Genomic DNA, 23515 nt, shown 5'->3' on the forward strand with positions numbered 1-23515 from the left:
TTGCATCCTTTATTCAAGTTATATTGTTTCCTTCAGATTTTCCTATGATTTTTTTTCTTTTTCCCTTTTTTCCCCCCTGGGTAGCTAGAATTACAGGTAGGAGCCACTGCACCCAGCTTTTCCTACGATATTCATAGTTTTTGAATTTCTGCTTACAGAAATTTCATGTCTTACAAATTCACTATATGACTGTAAAACAATTTGACTAACCAAAACACTGTATTAACGTTGTCAAAATAAAAATAGAACTTGACATCAAAGAGACAAATCACCTTCCCCTTCTGAGACAGATTTTATTTAAAAAAAAATATATATATATTAAGCCACTAGAAAATCCTTAGGACTTATTTGCAACATATTTTCAAAATGCCAGTGGGCTATTTTGCCATTGTCATTTTCAAGACATCATTTTTGTTATTTCAAAAATTCACAATATCTGTTTTTGCACATTTTTGTCATACATTTTATTGTAATTAATAAAAGGGTTATGTTACATTCATCAGACGGAAGGTGCATTACTTTATATACATTGATATCCTTTCTCACGTCTTGGAAAATTAGAGGCAGAACAAAATACACTATAATGAGTTTTATAGTCCTTTGTGGCCATTTGCTAGGTATTGGCTACATATTCCTACACAATTTCTAAATACCATGTATTTTCAATGATTCTGAGTTTATTACTCTCCTTGCATTCCAAGTAAATACATGCACTGACTCTGGATGCTTCCAGGTAAATTGTAGTAAACATGTAATCATCTACACCTCAAATAACTACTATAGTAGCAGACTAACTTACTAATTTTTCATGTCATGGCCATTGGAATCAACACTGCAATGTGTTTCTATTTGTTTGTTTATTTTTGTACTGATCCTGGGCCTTGAACCCAGGGCCTGGGTCTTGATCAAGACTAGTCCTCTACCACTTGAGCCACAGACTTCTGGTTTTTGGTGGCTAATTGGATTTAAGAATCCCATGGACTTTCTCGTCTAATGTGATTTTGAACTATGATCCTCAAATCTTAGCCTCCTGAATAGCTAGAATTACAAGTGTGAGCCACCATCTTCTGACTTGAAACCTCTCTTTAATATGTCCAATACTGTGTCCTCAGAAAAACACAGCCCCATCATTGCAGTGATACACTCATTCTCCGTTTTAGTCTCATCAGTTCTCAACTGATTTCCAGCTTCAACTCCTGTCTCCTGCAGGCTTTCCAGTTGACTCATAGTCAAGGCTACAGTTGTCAAATGTCTGAATCTGGGATGCATATTCTACTCTCTATTCCTGAGCAGTTCTTTAGAAGAGACCCTGAAGCAGGGCCAAAGATTACATCATCTATATTAATGAGTACTAATTGAAGTTTGGCTCCCAAACTTCCCCTTCATCTGACAAGATGTGTAGCTTTAATTGAATCCACTTTATGAGGGCTTTTGCAGCCAGATACTATTTTCCACAATGATTATCACACTTTATATCTCCCCAGGCAGCAGAAAGTCCACACAGGAGGGTTTTTAAAAAGTGATAAGATTTTAGAAGACACTTGTTCCCTTTGCACATGCTGTTCATCAGACCCTCAGAAGCCTTGCCTGTCATTTACGGCTTTGACTAGGTGGTAATGGTGAGATTATTATGCTTAAATAGCTAAAACATGGCATCTGAGAGGGAAGTGCACTTATTTGCTTCATTTGGTTTTGTACAGAGAAACTCAAGTGGAGACTTGATCCCTGCCCTCAGGTATAAAAACATGTTTTAATGTATTTATGGCAGATAGGTTTTATTACATCTGCAGAAAGAGAAAAATAGCTGGAATTGAGTGTGACTGAACAACCTTGAAGAACAAACTGCCCCTACCAAGTGTTAAAGCCTAATAATCAGAATTTCATTTTTGCAGACATGTTTTTTTTTCTTTTGTCACTTGGAATTTTCCTCCATGGTATTGGGGCTTAAATCAGTACCTGAGCCCTGTCCCTTACCTTCCTCCTCTGTCTATTTTGCCTCCGGAGCCTCGGCTTTACGTCTAAGGTTCTCTTGGTGGTTAATTGGAAATGAGTCTCATGAACTTTCCTGACCAGGCTGGCTTTGAACAGCTATCCTCAGATTTAAGCCTCTTGAGTAGCTAAGATTACAGGTGTGGGTCACTGGTGTCCAGGAATCCTGGCATGTGAATGAACTCAACCACTTGATCCTTCATGCTCTGAGCCCTCTTTTCTTTACTTTTCATATAAGATCTCAGAGGTGTTTTTTTGTTTGTTTGTTTTGTTTTTTGTTGGTTTGCTTGATTTTTGTCCAGTCCAGTCTGGAGCACAGTCCATAAAGTATTGCTTTCCAGGTAGCTGGTAACAAACGTGTACTAGCTTGCTAACTTTTATTTTAGATGGAGAGCTTAATAATTTGAAGATATTTAAATGATTTGGATTATTTTTTCAAGGCATGATCAGATAATCAGTCACATATCTGATTGCCTTTTACCCTCTGATATGCATATTTACAGTAATGGCTAATATTCACGAAGCTATTTCTTGAGCAAACCATGCACTGTCTTCCTTTTGGGGTTGTTAAAGCCCAACTATGAAGAATTTTTAGTGCAATGAATCACTCTCAAGTTGTAGAATATTATAACTGAAATCTAAAAGATGAATCTTGCAGCCGTTAATTAAAACCATTAATTTCATTAGGCAATTATGAAAGTCAGTGCATTTAAAATATTATAGGAGGATTAATCTTATTGTTTTGTGTGTTTGCTTTTTTGGTTCTAGTAATGCTAATTTATGGTTGACAAGTTATTTTCCCCTATAACAATGTCATAGGAAAATTCTTTTGGGTTATCAATCAAAAAAGTATTGAAAATTACTGTTATTTGAAACATAGAATGCATAATTTTCATTTGTAGCCATCCCGCTGTGAATAAAACACCTAAACTTGATTCTGCGAGTCTGTAACTTAACATACACTGACCCATCACTGCATCTCCCCTTTTTTTCCTAGCTCCCGTGTGTGTGTGTGTGTGTGTGTGTGTGTGTGTGTGTGTGTGTGTGTGGAGGGGGTGTATATGCTAGTATGGGGTTAAACTAAGGGCATGGATGCCGTCCCTTAGGTTTTTCAAAACTCAGTCCTTGCACTCTATTACTTGAGTCTTAGCTCCACTTCTGGCTTTCTGGTGATTAATTGTACATAACAGCCTTATAGACTTTCTCCTAATTGGATTGAACTGTGTTCCTAAGATTTCAGCGACCTGAGTACCTAGGATTATTAGCATGAGTTACCAGATCCTGCTAACTTCCAACTTTTATGAGACAAGTATTTTTTGGTTTTTTGTGTTGAATTTTCCAGTGCCAGTTTTAACTCAGGATTTTTCACTATCCCTGCTTGCTTTCTCAGCTGATGCTCTACTACTGGAGCCATGTCTATAGCCCAGGTTTTGCTGGTTAATTTCTCCAAATTCTAGCAAACTTTTCTGTCCCATCTATGTAAATATTTGCAGAAAGTGGATTGCAGTAATTTTTTTGTAACTTGATAAGAATGTTTTAAGTAGCATATATTAGTTTTATAATGCTTCTGATCACACATTCACTATTGCCCACACTTATGCGATAAGAGCACATGCTTTATAACATCATGGATAAGTAGTAAAAAGGCTGGACTTATAGCCAGGTCTACAACTTACAGCTGTCTGACAGATCTAGGACAATTTGCTAAGGTTTTAAATCCTCAAATTCCAGTTTTATCTCCTTAAGGACTTTCTTTACTTCTGGTTATCATAAGCTGTTTTATGTCAGAAAACTGGATAACTGAATGGTGTAACTGTCTCTCAGTAATTCTTTAGTTGATGTAATACTTGAAGGATCAACTTGCTCATTATAAAAATTCTTTTTCACTTTTCATTAATGTTATTATGAAGGTGATACTCAGAGGTGTTACAGTTACATAAGTCAGGTAATGAGTACCTTTCTTTTGGGGCAATGTTATTTCTCCCTTGGCTCTCTCCCAGTTTATCCTCCAATCTAAGCAATCACTTCTTACTAGCCATCTGAAAAAGGGTCCCAAACATGGTGCCTCTTCTGCTGTGTCTGTCTCCTCCCATCTACCTACTCCTCTCTTTAGGTCCTATGTGAATGGCTCTCTGGTTTTCTCAGTAATGCATTCACTTGAGTTTCATGTGGGAATAGAAGCTCCTTCAGGCTTGTGTCTGATTTGTTCTTGTATTCATCTTGAAATCTATAATGGAACTATTGTCTCTTCTTGAGATAAAACTTTTCCCTCCCTTCTTCTCTGAAATCTGATGTGCTTTTTCCTACTTCTGTTTCCTTAGCACTCTATTTTCCCTCTTGTGATTGCTTGTTATCATTTTTCCTGTCTTCCCACTAAATGGAGATGGGGCCCAGGTACATGAAGCAGTTCACATTGTGAGTGCATGAGAAATTACATTTGTAGAGTTGATAACAAATGTTTTGTCTGAGAGGTCCAACTTCCATGATTAGTATCACTAGAGATACTACATGGAGTTTGAAAAGGGTAATGAAGTTAACTTTTTTTTTCCAGTCCTGGGCTTAAGCTCAGGGCCTGAGCACTGTCCTTGGATTTTTCTCAAGGCTAGAGCTCTACCACTTGAGCCTCAGCACCACTTCTGGCTTTTTCTAAGTATGTGGTACCAAGGAATCGAACCTGGTTCTTTGTGCATGTTAGGCAAGCACTATACCACTAGGCCAAATTCCCCAGCCCCTATGTTAACTTGGGTTTTTTTTGCCAGTTTTGGGGCTTGGACTCAGGGCTTGAGCACTGTCCTTGGGTTTTCTCAAGGCTAGAGCTCTACCCTGGGGCCACAGCAGCACTTCCAGCTTTTTCTATGTATGTGGTACTGAGGACTCGAACCTGGGTCTCTGTGCATGCTAGGTACGCAGTCTACCACTAGTCCAAACTCCCATCCCTGAAGTTAACTTTTGTTATGAGAATAGAAACATCATATATGAAGGTCATTTTAAGATTCTACTGAAGATGTGATTCATGAGAAAAAGAACTCAACCAAATTATCTGACTAGTAATGATACCAATTGGCATCTTATATTTTAAGGGATTTTACGGTCCATGTAGCTAATCAGGAGGCTGAGATATGAAGATCTTGATTTGAAGCCAACCCAGGAAGGAAAGTCTGTGAGATGCTAATCTCCAACGAAGAAGCAAACGACTAAAAGTAGGGGGTGTGAGATGTGGCAGGAACACAGATCTAGCCATGAGCAAAAAAAGAAAAAAAAAAGGCTCAAGGACAACATCAGGCCTTAGGAAGTCGAAGTATCAGCACAAAATACAAAATTAAAAATTTTTAAAGTCTCTTCAATATACCATAAAATTGACATTTTCTGAAAATGTCACAATAAATGTTTATAGTTTTGTGCCAATATAATTAATCTTTTGGGTATGTGTGTAATAGTCCTGGGGCTTGAAGTATGGGATTGACCCCTGACCTTTTTGCTCAAGGCTATCAAGTCAAGCACTCTACTCACTTGAGGCACAGTTCTGCTTGTGGTCTTTTGGGTTGTTAATTGAGAATAAGAATCCCATGGACTTTCCTGGAAGGATTGCCTTTGAACTGTTATCCTTCAATTTTAGACCCTTGAGTAGCAAGTATTACAGACTAGAGCTATAGACAGCTGGCCAATATATGACAATGTACAAGTTAACATAGATGTTAACTTTTCTGCCATACAGAGAGATTAAAAGAAGCACACCATGGGGGCCAGGTGTTTGGCCTAGTGGTGGAGTGCTTATTAGCAGGCACGAAGACACGAGTTCTATTCTTTGGTACCACAAACCTAGAAAAAATCCGGAAGTGGTGCTAAAGTGGTAGAGCTCTAGCCCTGAGAAAACCCAAGGACAGTGCTCAGGCCCTGAATAAAAAACCCAGGACTGGCAAAAAGAAAAAGAGAAAAAACACATACTCTAGTCAGTGATCTTTGCATGACGAAATAATCAGAGAACTGTTTCCTGCTCTAGTCTAGACTCTTAATTTCTTTCCTCCCATGAGCTTCTGAAATATTCTCATTCACACTTGCTTCAAGGTCTTTCGTTTATATCATTTTACTGAAGAATTCATTCTCGCTTTCTATTTTAACACCAATCTCATTTTTCAGCAACTGATTAACACTTTAGCATTTACTTCCTAAAGGGCACTTTTTCTGATCTATAGCAATGTAATAAAAGCATGATTATTTTTATAATGCAATGTATAATAGTGGGAACTAGCGTTTTTATTGGTGGGGATATTTATATTATCTGTCAATAACATCTCCCTAGAAAGTAAAAACTCCAAATTACTGCTAAGTAGTTTTATGTTCTATTTATATTTGGACTGTATTCACAAGATATGATGGCTGTATTTTTTCTCCTTTCATAAAAGAAGAAAAAGTGTAATAAAATGTATACCTTCTGAACATCTATTGGCATCAAGTATATAAGCAAATTCAATACTATGAAAAGCAAGTGACTTTGTTTAGCTTCCTTCCAGAACTTACAAGAATCCAAGAGAAAAAAAATGAAGCAAATGGTATCCATTTGTAAGGAAATGGAAAGACTTAGAAAGAATCATATTAAGTGAAGTATGCCAGACTCAAAGGAACATAGGCTCAATGGTTTCCCTCATTTGTCATACTCAGTAGAAACCTTGGGCTCTCCTAGCAGAGCTTTACAATAGAATAAAACCTAGATACGTAAGGCCATATAGTATGATGCTAAATGAAAGGACCTCCAGAATATAGAAACAAAAGCCATATAATGAGTGATTGCTGTCCTTAATGTACTATGTTATCTCTCATCTCTTTTGCTGTCCCTTCATTATCTCATATTGTTACAGTATTTCACCTTGTTGTCTGATATAATGTATATATTCATATGTGGTTATTTGTAATCGTATAGGGAAGGGAGAAAAACAAGATGAGGGGCGGGGGCAGGGGGAGGGAAATGGGGACCAAGACATGAGAACGGGTATGTGAAGTAATGCACCCTCTATCTGGTGAATATATTGTAACCCTTCTATTAATTACAATAAAAACTATAAGGAAAAATGAAGCGAATGTTTTAAATCACTGCCAAAGCAAACTTTTCTTTAACATTTCCAATATTTAGTGATTATATATTTGTATGCATGAATACTGATGTCAAAAAATATAATTAAAACATTAATAACTAACTTCTTGACTATTTTAGCACACTCATTCTCTCTACATATGCATACATATATATATTTATATACATATATCAAGTGTAATAGGTGACCGTAATGAATTTTTTCCTTGAATGTTTTCCATATTTTAGCATTTCTGCAATTGAGAAACACATTGCAATTAAAATACTTTAGAATGGGCCAATATTGTAGTGGAAAACTTGGTAGAATACCAAGAAATTGACAGTGTCAAGGTCTTTTTCATTTAAAGAAATATAATTATATATGCAAGGGAATTGTGATCTTTAAAGAAAAATACCATATAATTGCTGCAGACAAATTACATGCATTTCATGGTTTCATGATTCTTAAAGTTATTAAAAATTCAACTCAGCATATCCCTTGCAGTATATAAAACTCTTTAAAAGTCGCCTACTTATCATAAGCGTTATTTAATTGCCACAGCCTGATTGCTCTGTAAAGAAAAGAGGAGGTTGTGTGTCTTCTCTTTCAAAAATCATAAACTAGGTTTCATGTATTTTGTGCTTTGGAAGTTACATTACTTTTAAGAATTGATGGCAAGATCCTTTTCTCTTTGTTTCAGACCAGACTTTTGCGTGTAGTCTCTGTATATTTCATTAGTCAACACTACACTAATGTAAGGTCTGATCTTGTAAGCATTAGTTGATGTTTGCCAGTATATGTAACTCCAGGTTTTTTGTTTGTTTGTTTGTTTGTTTGTTTGTTTTTATTTATTTTTTATCAGGATAGTGATCTGCTGGACCGGAGGAAACACTGCTTCACTGTGCAGTCTGAGTCTGGAGAGGACCTCTATTTCTCCGTGGAATTAGAATGCGACCTTGCTCAGTGGGAAAGAGCCTTCCAAACAGCCACATTTCTAGAAGTGGAGCGGATACAGGTGAGGATATGGATCGTAGCCCTTGAGGCTCAGAGTTGCATAACTCTTCCTCTAGAGTTGTAACAGAAACTCAACAGTCCTGAGCGGTTTCGTCTCTGCCTCAACTACATTCCTTTGTTGTTAAATAAATAAGAAGATATCTCTGAAAACCAGTTCAGATTTTCCACCCTTGTATCTTTTTGTAATATCTCCTGCAAAATAGCATTTGGTGACATGCTGCTCTAATATGAAGATTATATAGAAATGCTCCAATTTTTGTTGTTCACGGATTGTGTCATGTTCTCCAAATATGATCATTTATTTTCTACCTGCTGCTTTCATATAGTCACCTTGATCTCCCTCTTTTTTTTTTAGAAAGTACTGACTTCATCTATGCCCCTCACAACCTTACACAGAGGGTGAAACTTGTTTCAATGGTTATATCTGTCCCAAAGGCCACTTGTTTCTATAACCACCCCTACCCACTCTTTCCTTGTTCTATCTCAGCAAATGTATAGTCTATCACTTTTCCCTCAGGCATGCCTCCACTCCTGTCTTGTGCTTCAGTGACACATTTACACTCTTTGCACTAAGAGAAATGAAAAAAATGGATTTACTGTTATTTTCTTTTAATTTTTCTGCTGTTTTTTAAATGCCTCTTAGTTGCTATATCAGAAATTTGTTCTCACTTCCTGAATATTTTGGTAGTGCTGTTTTCAGGGTTCCAATATATGGGTAATTATATGAAGAATCATGATTATCCTTTACATTTTCAATATTCCTGTCACTGAAGTTGGTACAAAGTAAAAGAGAGGAAAGATGCTAAAATTTAACAGTTTAGGAATAGTCATATATGATTATGAAGATAGAATAATCAAACACTGAAGAAAAAAAGGAAAAGGGGAATATTGAAACACATCTGATGAGGTGAGCTTGGTCAAAGTGCATTCATTGAACACATCAGTGGAATTCCACAGTGAAACGCCTGTGCATTAATGTTTGCATTTTAAAATAAACTAAAAATTCCAAACAGAAAATTAAAGCAGAAACTTTTGTCCTTGTTTAAAATAAGCATGAAGATGAATGATGAAATGACTCAGAATTGATGAATTCATAAGTAAATTTACATTTACTTTGAAATTGGGTTTAATTAATAGGACTAGAATTGAATTTCATGAATGAGACTTAAGAGGATAGACAGCTTTTAGCGAATTCCTTTATAAATTTTCATATTGATTTGAATCTCTAATTCATTTCATATTGATACAAATACTGGCATATTTATTTATAATGGATGATCCAGGGAAAACACATTTCTAAAACATTTCATATTGACATTTAAATAAACATTTCAAACCCTGAAAAACATAAGGAATATTGGAAGAGGGTAGCAATTTATATAAATAAAATGTTACATTCCCCCTAGTAAAATGCCAAACTTAATGAGAAAAATTGAATGCATTATAGCACATAATTTTCACCTGAAATATTCTTTTTAAATGACAGTCCTTGAAAATAGCAAACAATTAAGCCTAATTAACAGTAAATTATATTGCCTTGAACATTCCTTGATGTCGAGAGTAGCTTTAATAAAGTACTAATGGGTAGATTTGAGCATGGAAGATGCCTGTGTATTAAGCAAATAAAATTGTGCCCCAAATGCAGTTTGGAAACACATTAAATGTCTTTTAATCTACTGTTTTGAAAGGTTTAATGCCAAATGAATAATTTGGCATGGTTATAATTTTCCATTCCAATTAGACTTTAAATGCATAAATAATTGCTTTTTAGTGAAGGCAACTTGATGTATTTATCCATGATTATATTCACAATATGAATGATTTAAAATATTTATGTACTCTCATAAGAATGGTATTAAAATTGTGCTTGACATATATCACTCCATTTTATATGTGAATTATCAGTTTATTTTAACATTTGGACATCCCATCATAGTTTGAATTTTAAATTCAAATAAAATTTATGCATACAAGATTGAACTATAGTGCATATAATCCCCAAATCATTTTACATCTTTCAAAAGATTTTAGTTTTATTCTCCATTTTATTTATATTCTCAAAATATTCATATAAGTAATCTTAAAATCATCTCACACCAATGAGAAAACTCATTGTTAGGTGGTTCTGGTGGTAGAACTTGAGGACCCTCACATCCTACACTAGTGCTCCCTCTCTGGAGATAACTGGAGAAAAGAATACCATGCACATTCCTATCTGGGCTGGCTTCTAACTGCAATCCTCAGATCTCAGCCTCCTGGGTAGAAGGATTGCAGGCCTAAGCTACTAATGCCTGGCTCCAGACAGGTTTTATATATGTCAAAGTGGGACAATTTTTGCTCTCCATGAGCACATATCCAAGTGCAGAGCATGATTAGAAACCTTTCCCTGCATATCCCTCGAGTAATCAAATGAATATCTTCAGGGCTTCTAAATTGTTTAGATGGAGATATTGATAAAATAGTTGCAAATGCTTGTGAAAATATTGGTGACATTAAATGGTATGTGGAAATAGGAGATGTCACCTTGACACTGATATTGTAGCAATCCTATGGAAACTAACAGTGTTCTTTCTTCTGTCCAGTGCAAGACTTATGCATGTGTACTGGAGAGTCACCTTATGGGCCTCACCATTGACTTCAGCACAGGGTTTATCTGCTTTGATGCAGCGACAAAGGTAATGGTTCAGTCAGCATGGAGAAATACATCTCTGACTTTTGAACTCCTTCTAGAATTTTAATGGTTCATCCGTCGTGTGCCGAGTTTTAATTTTTCATTTTTGTTCTTAGAAGATAAATTTTATTTTAATGTTTATAGAAAAAAATGATGTTTTAATGCATGTGGTAAGAAGCAAATATTTTACTGAAGTAAATTTATGTCAGTTTCCATTAGTAGAAATAGAGAGATAGGCTGACAGAGCTACAGATAGATATATTTTCTTTTTTATTTCTATTTTGAAAGACATGGATTCATGCTGAAAAGTTTCCTTCAAAGCTAGGAGTGGTGGCTCATGCATATAATTCTAGCTACTGAGGAGGCTGAGATCTGAGGATTGAGATTCAACGTCAGACTGGACACTAAAGTCCTTGAAACTCTTATCTCCAATTAACCACCAGAAAACTGGAAGTGGAGCTGTGACTCAAGGATAGGATGGTAGCCTTGAGCTAACGCACTCAGAGACAATAACCTGGCCCAGAGTTCAAATCCCATGACCAACAAAAAGAAAAAAGTTTCCTCCCCCCAAAAATTTCATGGAGAATCCCTTTATGAATTTTCTGTATCATAGTTTAAAGAAAAATCAAGCTAAGAAAATCATGTCATTACTTTTTCCATAACTAGTACCTAGGAGTGACAAAGAGAATGGTGAAATATTCAGACAAGGATACTTTTATCAGGAAGTGTATTTATTATGAATGTATGACTAATAAAGTTTTACGCATTTTCCATTCCATACAGTATGCACCTCTGAGAAATATGCACAATGAATGATAAAAGACATTTCTTCAGCTTGTTATTTTATTTTATTTTATTTTATTGTGAGTCATGTGGTTTGAATGCAGCCTGAACGCTGTCCCTGAGCTCTTCAGCTCAAAACTATGGCCCTACCTTTGAGCCAAGCCCCACTTGGAAGTTAAAATTAGCGCTAAGAGTCTCAGGTCCTTTTGTACCTGGGCTAGCTTTGAACCTTGATCCTCAGATCTCAGCCTCCTCAGTAGCTAGGACTTTGGGTATGCTAGGCAAACACTCTATCACTGGGCCACACTTCTGGCTCTCTGTGCAAAATTTTGTATTGTCACCAATGTTTGTTTATCACTATGAAATTTAGTGGTACAATGATTCAGGATAGGTTAGCCAAGCAGTTTGTGGCCTTTGCAGGATACTCCATTACTATACACTGGGAATTTTAGATAACACTGCTGTCAAATCAGGATAAAACTCTTGGGTATTAAATTAGTCTCATAAATTAATTTAGTGATTAATCAATTTGAGTATTAAATTAATTTATTAACTTTAGAAATAAATTAAACTGATTAGAAAGATGGTAAAGTATAATTTAAAATGGAAGCATTGTCCCCAGAATTATCATCAAAGTCCTTCCCATCAGTGTGAAAAAAATTTTACTTTAGTTAATGAGATAGAAACAGTCATCTGATCACAATTTTAAGTTTCTAAATCTCTTCTGTGTTTATTTTTAAGGCAAGTATTACCCACTTTAACATCTTTATTTCTCTTTAGCAGGAAGAACAGGCCTGAGGACCAATGGAATAGAATTTAAGACCCATAAATGAATCCACGTATCTATAGCCTCCTAATCTTAGCTAAGATAGCCTAAAAACAGGATAGAAGAAAGATAGCCTCTTGAACAAATGATGTCTTCAGAATTGACTATAGACATGCTAAAAGCTGGAGGTAGATCCCTGTATATCACCCTTCATCATAATTAATTCCAAATGGATTAATGTACAGCCAGATATGCTAAAAATATTACAGGAAAGGGTAAGGGAAACATTAGGTCTCCTTGGCACAGTACAATATTTACTAAGTAAAGATCCAGAAGCACAACAAATGAAAGAATGAATACATTGGACTGAATTGAACTGAAGAGTTTCTGCATGGCAAAGGACATAACTAGCAAAATCAAACAAAAGCCTGCAGAATGGGAGATCTTCACTAGCAATACATTAGACAAGGGCATAACATCAAAAATACCTAGAGCTCAAAAAATTAAACTCCCCAAAACAAAACCCCAATGACACAACAACCCTATCTGTGAGTAGACTAACAAGTAAAAAGAAACTTCTCCAAAAAAATTTCCAAAGAATGGCCAATAGAAACATTAAGAAATGTTCAACATCTTTGGGCATAAAAGAAATGCAAATCAAGACTGTGAGTCTCAAATTTACAACAGGTGGAAGTGGTAGAGCATTAGTCATTAGCACAAAAAACTCAGAAACAGTGTTGAGGCCCCGAGTTCAAGCTCTAGTTCTGGTACACACACACACACACACACACTTCCAACCATTTTGTTGAAGAATCTATCCCTAGCAGGTTTGGGGGAGGGGTAGGTTATTTTTGTTTTTGCCAGACCAAGGGCTTGAACTCAATGCCTGGGCACAGTACCTGAACTTTTGTTCGAGGGTAGCACTAACACTAACATTCGAGCCATAGCATCATTTCTGGCTTTTTTTTTTATGTGGTACTGAAGAACAGAAACCAGGGCTTCATGCATGCTTGGCAAGCACTATACCACTAAACATTCCAAGCCCCAGATTTTTTTTTTTTCTAATGACTGGAATGGAGGGGTGATTTATGACCTTTAGCTGAATGTGTCTTTTTCTGGATCTTTCAACCAAATTCCAAGTCTTGCAATACAGGATCCAGGGAAAGGGATCATGTCTTAAGTCACTGAGTTCTGCTGAAATTGATAGCACTCTAATAGTACAGTAGTAGGAGAAAGTGGATTGCTTCACTAGGCTTTTTACAAAAGCAATCATATTTTTAATTTCTTAACTGAATTTTAAAAATTAATCATAAATATAAATGATAATGAAAGAGTAAACTATAAGGTTAGATTAGGCATTCTGTGGCTGGAGGAATGCCAGGTTGCTTTCTCTTCTCATTCCCTGGGGAAATTACTTCCTTTAGTTTTCAAAAGTGAGTAAGGCATTTGATCTATCATATGTTAAAATTAACATAATAATTTCATGTTTTCACTTCTATCTTAATTAATAATTTTTATTGAATGTAAATTATAATTACCATCTCTGGAAGTTTGTAAGATCTGTGCCAAACCATGATAGCCTTCATTTTAGTAATGTATGTTCTGTGCAGTAAGAAGCAACATAACCTCAACTAAAATTCTTCCTTCTAGTCTTCCAGATTTTCTCTATAAAATTAGAAGACATAATCCAGCTTCAGAATAATTGTATTTTTGGAATTAAGTTCATTTTTAACATGTAGCATATATAATTCATAAATATCTTAATCTATATTACCTTTCTATTCTTTAAGTCAACATTGATTTTTAGAGTATTTCAAGGGTAAAATTTGAAAAGAAATTAATAGAGCCTATATTTGTAATGGCTTGAGTATTTTAGAGTTACAAGATGCTGTTTCTCTCAAAAGCATATGATCTTTATATGCTTTCTTTCTTTCTCTCTCCTCCTCTCATGATTTTGATTTTCTATATACTACAGAAATACAATTAGGGTGCATGCTTCAAATTAGAATTAAACTTTATTGCTTGTGTTACCCATTCTGTAATCTTTCAATTATTTCATATTGAAGGTGACTATTAAAAATTGAAATTATAAATTTTATCAGTCCTCTTTCTACAGTTACCTAGCTAAAAAAAAATCTCTTAGGGCTCTGGCCTCTGAATGCAATTTAATGTTCTCTCCTATATTGTGTCCAATATTTAGTGGTTTGGTCATTCCTCTGTGCTGTTGCCAGAGTTCTATTTAATGTTCATCCTGGAATCTTCATTCAGAAGCACTTTTTTCAATAATATGATTTTGAAGACTTCTGTGTGAGTGCTGAGAAAAGAGAGACATAAACCTGTATGGAGGGCCGGGAGTTTGACCTAGTGGTTAAAGTGCTTGCCTAGCATGCACGAAGACCCGGGTTCGATTCCTTGGTACCACATACATAGCAAAAAGCCGGAAGTGGTGCTGAGGCTCAAGTGGTAGAGCTCTAGCCTTGAGAAAGTCCGAGGACAGTGCTCAGGCCCTGAGCTCAACCCCAGGACTGGCAAAAAAAACAAAAAAAAACAAAAAAAAAACCTGTATGAAACAAGGGATTGCAATGAAGTACAATAGGGATATTAACTGTAATCCTTTCATCCAGACACAATGTTCAAGCATTTGGAATAAAACTAGTCAGAAATGAATATGTGAATGAACATAATATCACCTAAGGATATGAGCAAATGAGAAACTAAACTTTCATCAATTTTTTTTATTTTTGGTAATTTCTGTTTTATCCCTTTATTTCCATTCACTTTCATACAAATTGAATGCAGTGTTAGTGTATGTGTGTGTGTGTGTGTGTGTGTATGAATTTATGCATTGAGATCATCAAGAGTTAAAGCTCTAGTTTAATGAAAATAAAGTAGATCTGACAATCATAATGCCCTTTGATATCTATGAGAGATGGTCTCCCTACTGGTGCCCAAATATGCAGATGCCACAGTCCTTTAAACAGTCTGGGGTAATATTTACCTGTGCTTCCCGTATCATTTTGTGTACTGTAAGTCATCTCTACATGGCTCATAATAATTGATACAGTACAAATACAGTATAAATACTCATGCTTGGTTTTCTGAGGAAAAATGACAGGAAGAAATGTCAGTATAAAAAAGTGCTGGGAGTTTGGCCTTGTGGTATAGTGCTTGCCTAGCCTATACGAAGACCAGGGTTAGATTCTTCGGTACCACACACATAGAAAAAAGCTGGAAGTGGTGCTGAGGCTCAAGGTGGTAAAGCTCTAGCCTTGAGAAAGTCCAAGGACAGTGCTCAGGCCCTGAGCTCAAGTCCAGGTCTGGAAAAAAAAAATGTTCTCTCTAAGCCAGGTACAGTGGCTCATGCCTATAATCCTAGTTACTCGGGAGGCTGAGATCTGAGGATCAAGATTGAAAGCCAGCCCAGGCACAAAAGGATCCAAGACTCTTATCTCCAATTAACCTCTACAAAATGGGACTTGGCTTGGCTCAAGTGTACGGTGGTAGCCTTGAGCTGAAGAGCTAAGGGACAATGCCCAGGCCCAGAGATAGGGTGGTAGCCTTGAGCTAAAGAGCTCAGGGACAATATCCAGGCCTAGGAATAGGGTGTAGCCTTGAGCTGAAGAGCTCAAGGACAATGCCAAGGCTAAGTCCAAGCTCCATGACAAACTATATATACATATATATATATATATATATGTCTATATTTGGCCAAATATGCAGTTGTGTAATCTATGAATACAAAGAACTGACTGTACTTAATTTTTTTTTTTTTGCTTAAAAGTTTTACAAGAAGCCAGGTTCTGGTGGATCACACCTTAAATCCTAGCTATTCCAGAGGTTGACATCCAAGGATCATGGTTCAAAGTCATCCTGGCCAGAAAAACCATGAGACTCTTATCTCCAATAAACTATTCAGAAAAAGCTGGAATTGGGCCTGTGACTTAAGTAGTAAAGCGCTAGCCTTGAGCACAAAGAGGCTCATGGAAAGTGCCTGAGTCCTGAGTTCAAGCCTAGGGATTGGAAAAAAAAACAAAAACAAAATGGAGACAAAAATGAGAAATACAAAATTTTGATTTTTATAAAAATATCTTTTAATAGTTATCTGCCAAATGTGGTCCTCTAGCTCTACACCTCTACATGCATGCACACACACACACACACACACACACACACACACACACACACACACACGAGAAAAAGAGAGAGTAAAACATTCATGTTTTAAAAGCTTAGTATTTAAGCAGATTAAATTTGCAGGGGGCAAAACAAAAGGCAAGAGGTGATGCATGTGATAGTGCTTCTTGTTAAAGTAGCACAATGGTGAAGGATATTGGAAATGTTATTGATTGTTTAATTTGGAAACTCATGAAAACAAGGAAACATGACTCACTCTATAATTCCAGCTGAATGGTAAGCAAAGATTGGAATATAGTGGTTTGATGTCAGCCTGTATAAAATGTAAATTTTCTTCTCAGTCCATAAGTTCATGTGCTGGCTCAGTATCCCCAGCTAAGCTGGAGGCCTAATACAGAATGCCAACGTTCTGAGATCAGTTCCAGAAGGAAAGTATGGGTTCTGTATGAAAAATAACAGAAGCACAAAGGACTAGATTCCTGGCTTAAATGCTAAAGTGCCTACATAGCAAATATGAGCCCTGAGTTCGAATTCAAGTAGCACCAAAATATTTGAAAAGAAAAAAGACAGATAAGGTACTGTTACCATGACTTTAATTTGTTTATAAATCATCAGTGGGCTGTTTCTAAGTCACCTGCTACTGAGGAATACTTAATGCTGTATAAAAGTGAACTTAATAACAAATTTGAAACAAATATGTTTCAACTATCTTTGCGTCTCTGTTTCCTGCCAGTACTAGCAATAAGCTTTGCAAATCTGTCTTGAAGTTCAAAAGTTATGTTCTTTTCCTTTTGATTGAAGAATTCAAAATCACTTGGATTTAGAAAACACTGTGTTAATTCTAACAGTGGATCTTATTCAAATGATTCATTTATGGGGAGATTTTTTTTTGCTTTAACTTAAGGAGGAAAGAAGCTTAAATTTGCAATAGTATGATTATGAAAAAATGATGTCTTGGGATGCTCTGTGTTTGAGTGACTCAGTAAATTAGTTTCTGGGTTTAAATGGGATTTTGATTCTCTCTTGTAGTTTAAGAAAGAACTCATGAATTTGCAATAAAAAGTTCATTTATAGCCATGCTCCATAAATGGCTCTCTGATAATTTGGTTACGGAAATGATTACAGAATAAAGAAGAGTCAGATTTAGAAAAAGAAACTGTGAGCCATGGGGGAGGACAGACCTATGTTTTATTCTTACTTATTAGTTATAAAATATGTACATATGATTTTTACTTAATTATATCAATAGTTTTATTACATTCCTCTTGCAATGCTTAGAGCTAATAATTGTGAAAGTCTAGAAGAATGTTTCATTTCCTTTCTAATAAATAACAAAGACGATGCTCCATTGAAAGAGAAAAGTGGACTAGGAGTGCTTCACAAGCATCCACTGAAATATTTTTTTGGCCGATCCTGAAATATTTTTTGAACTCAGGACCTGGGAACTGTCCTTGAGCTATCTCAAGGGTTAGGGCTCTACCACTTGAGCCACAGCACCATTTCTGGTTTTTTTTCTACATATGTGGTACAAAGGATTCAAACCTGGATCTTCATGCATGCTAGGCAAGCATTCTACCACTAGGCCAAACTCCCATTCTCTAGTGAAATGTTTTTAAATTACTGATGATCAGTGCCTATGTTTATTCACTAAACATTTCAATGTCAAGAATCAATTATGAGCATTTATTATCTGCCTCTTGTCTTGACTTGACATATTCTACTGGGCAACATTATCTATCTATCTATCTATCTATCTATCTATCTATCTACTATCTATCTAATATCTGTCTATTGATACATAGATAGATAAATTTTGTCAGTTGCGGGGCTTGAATTCTGGGACTGGACACTTTCTTAGCTCTTCAGCTCAAGGCTACCACTCTACCATTTGAGCCACAGCATCCGTTCTGGTGTTCTGGTAGTTAAATGGAGATAAAAGTCTCACAGACTTTCTTACAGCAGCATAGAATTCCATTGTGTACAAATACCACATCTTGTTGATCCATTCATCAACTGGGGGACATCTAGGTTGGTTCCATATCTTTGCTATGGTAAATAGTGCTGCAATGAACATTGTTGTGCTGGTGGATTTAGTATGTATTTGTTTCTGGATAATTGGGTAAATGCCAAGTAGTGGAATTGCTGGGTCATAGGGGAGCTCTATATTTAGTCTTTTGAGGAACTGCCATACTGCTTTCCGTAGTGGTTGAAGGAATTTGCACTCCCACCAACAGTGTAGTAGTGATTCCTCCTGGCCACATCCCCTCCAGCATCTGTTGTAATTAAGTTTTCTTGATCCTGGCCATTCTAACTGGAGTGAGGTGGAATCTTAGAGTTTTTTTGATTTGCATTTCTTTTTTTTTTGGCCCCTTTCTCTTTCTGGCCCCGCTCGCTCCGGCCCAGCTCGCTCCAGCCCCGCTCACTCCGGCCCGGCTAGGCCCTCTTTCTAGCTCCGGCCCAGCTCGCTCCGGCCCGCTAGCTCTGGCCCCGCTTGCTTCCGCCAGGCTCGCTCCAGCTTGCTCTTGGCCCCGCTCGCTCCGGCCCGGGTCGCTCCCGCACGCTCCTGGCTCTGCTTGCTCTGGCCCCTTCTCGCTCTGGCCCCGCTCGCTCCGGCCACGCTGGCTCTGGCTCAGCTCGCTCCCGCATGCTCCGGTCCTGCTCGCTCCGGCCACCACTCGGTTGGGCTTTTTTTTGTTCACTTCAGCTCAGCTCGCTTCTTTCGCTCTCTGTCGCCATTGCAGTCTTGTCTCTGCCACTTTTCCGGTTTGGTTGTGTCTCATCTCTGCCACTTCCGGCTTGGTTGTGTATGTGGGATACCGAGGAATCGAACCCGGGTCTTTGTGCATGCTAGTCAAGCACTTTAACCGCTAGGCCAAACTCCCGGGCCCTGATTTGCATTTCTTTTATGACCAGAGATGTTGAGAATTTCCTCATGTGTCTATAGGCCATTTTTGTTTCTTCTTCAGAGAAGACTCTCTTTAAGTCTTTGGCCCATCTTTTAATGGGATGGTTGTTACTTTGGAGATTAGTCTTGGATTGATTCAATTTTTTGATATATTTTTTGTTGATAAATTTTAGATATGAGGCCTTGTCTGTTGTTTGGTTGGTGAAGATCTTCTCCCACTCTGTAGGCTTCCTACTTAGTTTACTAGCTATGTCCTTTGCCATACAAAAGCTCTGCAGTTTAATGCAGTCCTACTTATCCTGCCTTTCTCTGATTTGTTGATTCTTGATCCTTATTAAGAAAGTTTCAACCTGTGCCTAGGAGGCCTAGTGTATCTCCTATTCCTTCTTGTAAAGTTTTTAGAGTGTCGGCTTTTACCTCCAGGTCTTTGATCCATTTGGAGTTAATTCTAGTACAGGGTGGCAAAGAAGGATCCAACTTTAGTTTTCTGCAGGTGCTTTACCAGTTCTGCAAGCACAACTTGTTGAAGAGGCTGTCTTTCTTCCATTCTATTTTTTTTTTTTTGGAACCCTTGTCAAAGATTAGGTGGCCATAGGTCTGTGGTTTAATATCTGGGTCTTCAGTTATATTCCATTGGTCTTCAGGCCTGTTCTTGTGCCAGTACCAAGCTGTTATGATAATTATAGCTCTGTAATAGAGTCTAAAGTTTGGTATTGAAATTCCTCCTGTGCTGTTCTTTCTGCTAAGAAGTGTTTTTGCTATACGGGGTCTTTTATTATTCCATATAAAATTTTGGATTGCCTCTTCTATTTCTTTAAAGAATGAGATTAGGATATTGATGGGTATTGCATTGAATTTGTAGTTAGCCCTTGGCAACAATTTCATTTTCACCATATTGATTCTTCCAATCCAGGAACATAGGAGTTTTTTGGTGGAGATGTAAAAAATATGTCATTTGTGAATTTGCAATTTATATATGCTCTCATGTTATCATTAATAAGTAAAGTACCTAAATATATCCTATGAAAAATATTTTTACATCTGCTATGACTTAGTGTTTAGGTTATAATTCTTTTAATTATATGGAATTAAATTCTTTCTAGCACAGAAAACAATATGATGACATAAAGGCAATCTCCTTGCTTAAATCCTCATATATGGAATTGTGCATCCTTCTCTGCTTTTCAAAAAAGCATTACATTGCATTTTGTGAAAATTTTGAATTATTCTTTCCTTTCCATTTAGAATACTGTATTTCTTACAGATAGATCATTTTAATTATTCTGTATAGGAATAGCAGAGAAATCTGATCCTTCTTTGTCACCCTGTACTAGAATTAACTCCAAATGGATCAAAGACCTGGAGGTAAAAGCTGACACTCTGAAAACTTTACAAGAAGGAATAGGAGATACACTAGGCCTCCTTGGCACAGGTCAAAACTTTCTTAATAAGGATCAAGAATCACAACAAATCAGAGAAAGGCTGGATAAGTGGGACTGCATTAAACTGCAGAGCTTTTGTATGGCAAAGGACATAGCTAGTAAACTAAGTAGGAAGCCTACAGAGTGGGAGAAGATCTTCACCAACCATACAACAGACAAAGGCCTCATATCTAAAATATATCAACAGCTCAAAAAATTGAATCAATCCAAGACTAATCTCCAAAGTAACAACCATTCCATTAAAAGATGGGCCAAAGACTTAAAGAGAGTCTTCTCTGAAGAAGAAACAAAAATGGCCTATATACACATGAAGAAATGCTCAACATCTCTGGCCATAAAAGAAATGCAAATCAAAACAACTCTAAGATTCCACCTCACTCCAGTTAGAATGTCCAGGACCAAGAAAACTAATAACAACAGATGCTGGAGGGGATGTGGCCAGGAGGAATCACTACTACACTGTTGGTGGGAGTGCAAATTCCTTCAACCACTATGGAAAGCAATATGGCAGTTCCTCAAAAGACTAAACATAGAGCTGCCCTTTAACCCAGCAATTCCACTACTTGGCATTTACCCAACCATCCAGAAACAAAGACATACTAAATCCACCAGCACAACAATGTTCATTGCAGCACTATTTACCATAGCAAAGATATGGAACCAACCTAGATGTCCCTCAGTTGATGAATGGATCAACAAGATGTGGTATTTGTACACAATGGAATTCTATGCTGCTGTCAGAAAGAATGACATTGCCCCATTTGTTAGAAAATGGAAAGACTTAGAAAAAATCATATTAAGTGAAGTAAGCCAGACTCAAAGGAACCTAGGCTCAATGGTTTCCCTGATATTTCATAATCAGTAGAAACCTTGGCTCTCCTAGCAGATTTGCAATAGAGCAAAACCTTGATAGAAAAGGCCATATAGTAGGACACTGAATGAAAGGATCTCTAGGATATAGAAACATAAGCCATATAATGAATGATTGTTGTTCTTAAGGTACTATGCTATCTCTCACCTCTTTTGCTGTCCTTTGGTTATCTCATATTGTTACAGTATCTCACTTTGTTACCTGATATATTGGATATATTTGTATTTGGTTATTTGAAATTGGATAGGGAACAGGGGAAAACAAATGAGGGGTGGGGGGGGAGGGAAAAGGTGACCAAGACATGTGAAAGGGTATCAATGTATGGGAATTAATGCACCATATATCTGGCAAATATCATGTAACCCTTCTATTAATTACAATAAAAAATATATGAAAAAAAAGTCTCACAGACTTTAGTGCCTGGGCTGGCTTTGGAATGCAATATTTATATCTCAGTCTCCTAAGTAGCTAGGCTTACAGGTGTGAGCCACTGGTACCCAGAAACTTAATCCAACATAATTTTTGATGTTATAAAAAAACAAATTTAGCCAGGTACAGTGGTTCACTCCTGTAATCTTAGCTACTCAGCAGGCTGAGATCTGAGGACTGCAGTTCAAAGCCAGCCTGGGCAATGAAGTCTGACAGACTCTTATCTCCAATTAACCACCACAAAACCACAAGTGGCACTAGCCTAGAACTGAGGAGCTAAGGGACAACACCCAGGCCCAGAGTTCAAGTCCCATGACAGACAAAAATACAGTAAAATGAACAAATTTGTTGGATTAGAACCCCTCTCTGTACAACTACGTAAAGATAATTAAATGTTTTAATAAGCATCATAAAGTTCTTTGAGGCCTTATCACTATAAATGTCCATTAAATAATTTATTTTACAGGATATATTTTTCCAAGTTAAGCAACATTGAGTGCTTTACTTCTGTGTATATATTATTTGGCTTTCTTGTTCTAAGGAAAACCAGAAAATATGTTTGACCATATTTGAATACTCTTGGATATTTGCATAGTAGTAGATTTAATCCTCATCAAACTCAAGAGATTAAGATGGCATGTCTCTTGATCCAGGTTTCTGGAGAAGAGAGAGGCCAATGAGCTTGCCCAATCCTATTGACATTATTTTATACCATGCTTTCTTTAAACATAAAAACATTCTTTAAAGGATTAGATTATGCTCTAGCATGTGTCCTTATTTCCCCTAATTTCAAATTTCCAAAGCATGACACCCATACACACAAAAAAATAAAGAGGGCTGGAATGTAGCTCAGTGATAAAGCGCTTGCCTAGCAAGTACAAAGACCTGGGTTGGATCCCCAGTACCACAATAGAAAAGACAGACAAAATATACACTTAAAAAGCACCTCCTCTCCTCTAAAAAATAAGTCCTAAAGAGTAAAGGGAAACATTTTTTATCATTTTAAAATTTGGTCTATTTTAATGTTTTTTGTTTTTTCATAAAAGTTCCATTCATTGTGTCTATGCCACACACAAGCTGATCTGTAAGGACATGGAAAGGCAGCAAGAAGTAAGGGAGCAAACGTAAGGGTCTCCTGCATAGTGTACTCAGCATGAAAATATAATGTTTAATTGCTTAGTTTTCTAAGAAGATGAGTAAGATATAGACAGGGACTATTATAAACATTTATACTAAAGACTCAGTAGGTCAGGGAAGTGTTGACATGAAGATTAGAACAGTTTTACAATGAGCTGCAAGAGAAATATTCGAAGTAAAAGGAATAGCAAGTCATCAAAGGGCTCTTCTAGTATGAGAGCGAGGCAGAATGAGAACTCACCTTCAAGGCTATCACAGATACTATGGGGATAAGTATAAGCAGAGATATCTCAGGAATGATGTCA

The 23515-nt window shown here is 36.7% G+C and overlaps 1 protein-coding gene and 1 long non-coding RNA gene across 2 annotated transcripts in view; one reads left to right on the top strand and one right to left on the bottom strand.

Moving 5' to 3' along the window:
- The window catches only part of Sntg1 (syntrophin gamma 1), a 774750-nt gene that overhangs the window by 707830 nt on the left and 43405 nt on the right, over positions 1–23515 (top strand). Inside the window, exons 16-17 of the mRNA XM_090338807.1 lie at positions 7921–8073; positions 10655–10747. Coding sequence (XP_090194933.1) covers positions 7921–8073; positions 10655–10747 — 246 coding nt within the window. The remainder of the gene's footprint in view (positions 1–7920; positions 8074–10654; positions 10748–23515) is intronic.
- The window catches only part of LOC150058697 (uncharacterized), a 66488-nt gene that overhangs the window by 1902 nt on the left and 41071 nt on the right, over positions 1–23515 (bottom strand). The window lies entirely within an intron of this gene.

The sequence above is a fragment of the Megascapheus bottae genome, chromosome 9 (assembly GCF_031878675.1).
Source record: "Megascapheus bottae isolate mThoBot1 chromosome 9, mThoBot2.hap1, whole genome shotgun sequence".
NCBI lineage: Eukaryota > Metazoa > Chordata > Mammalia > Rodentia > Geomyidae > Megascapheus > Megascapheus bottae.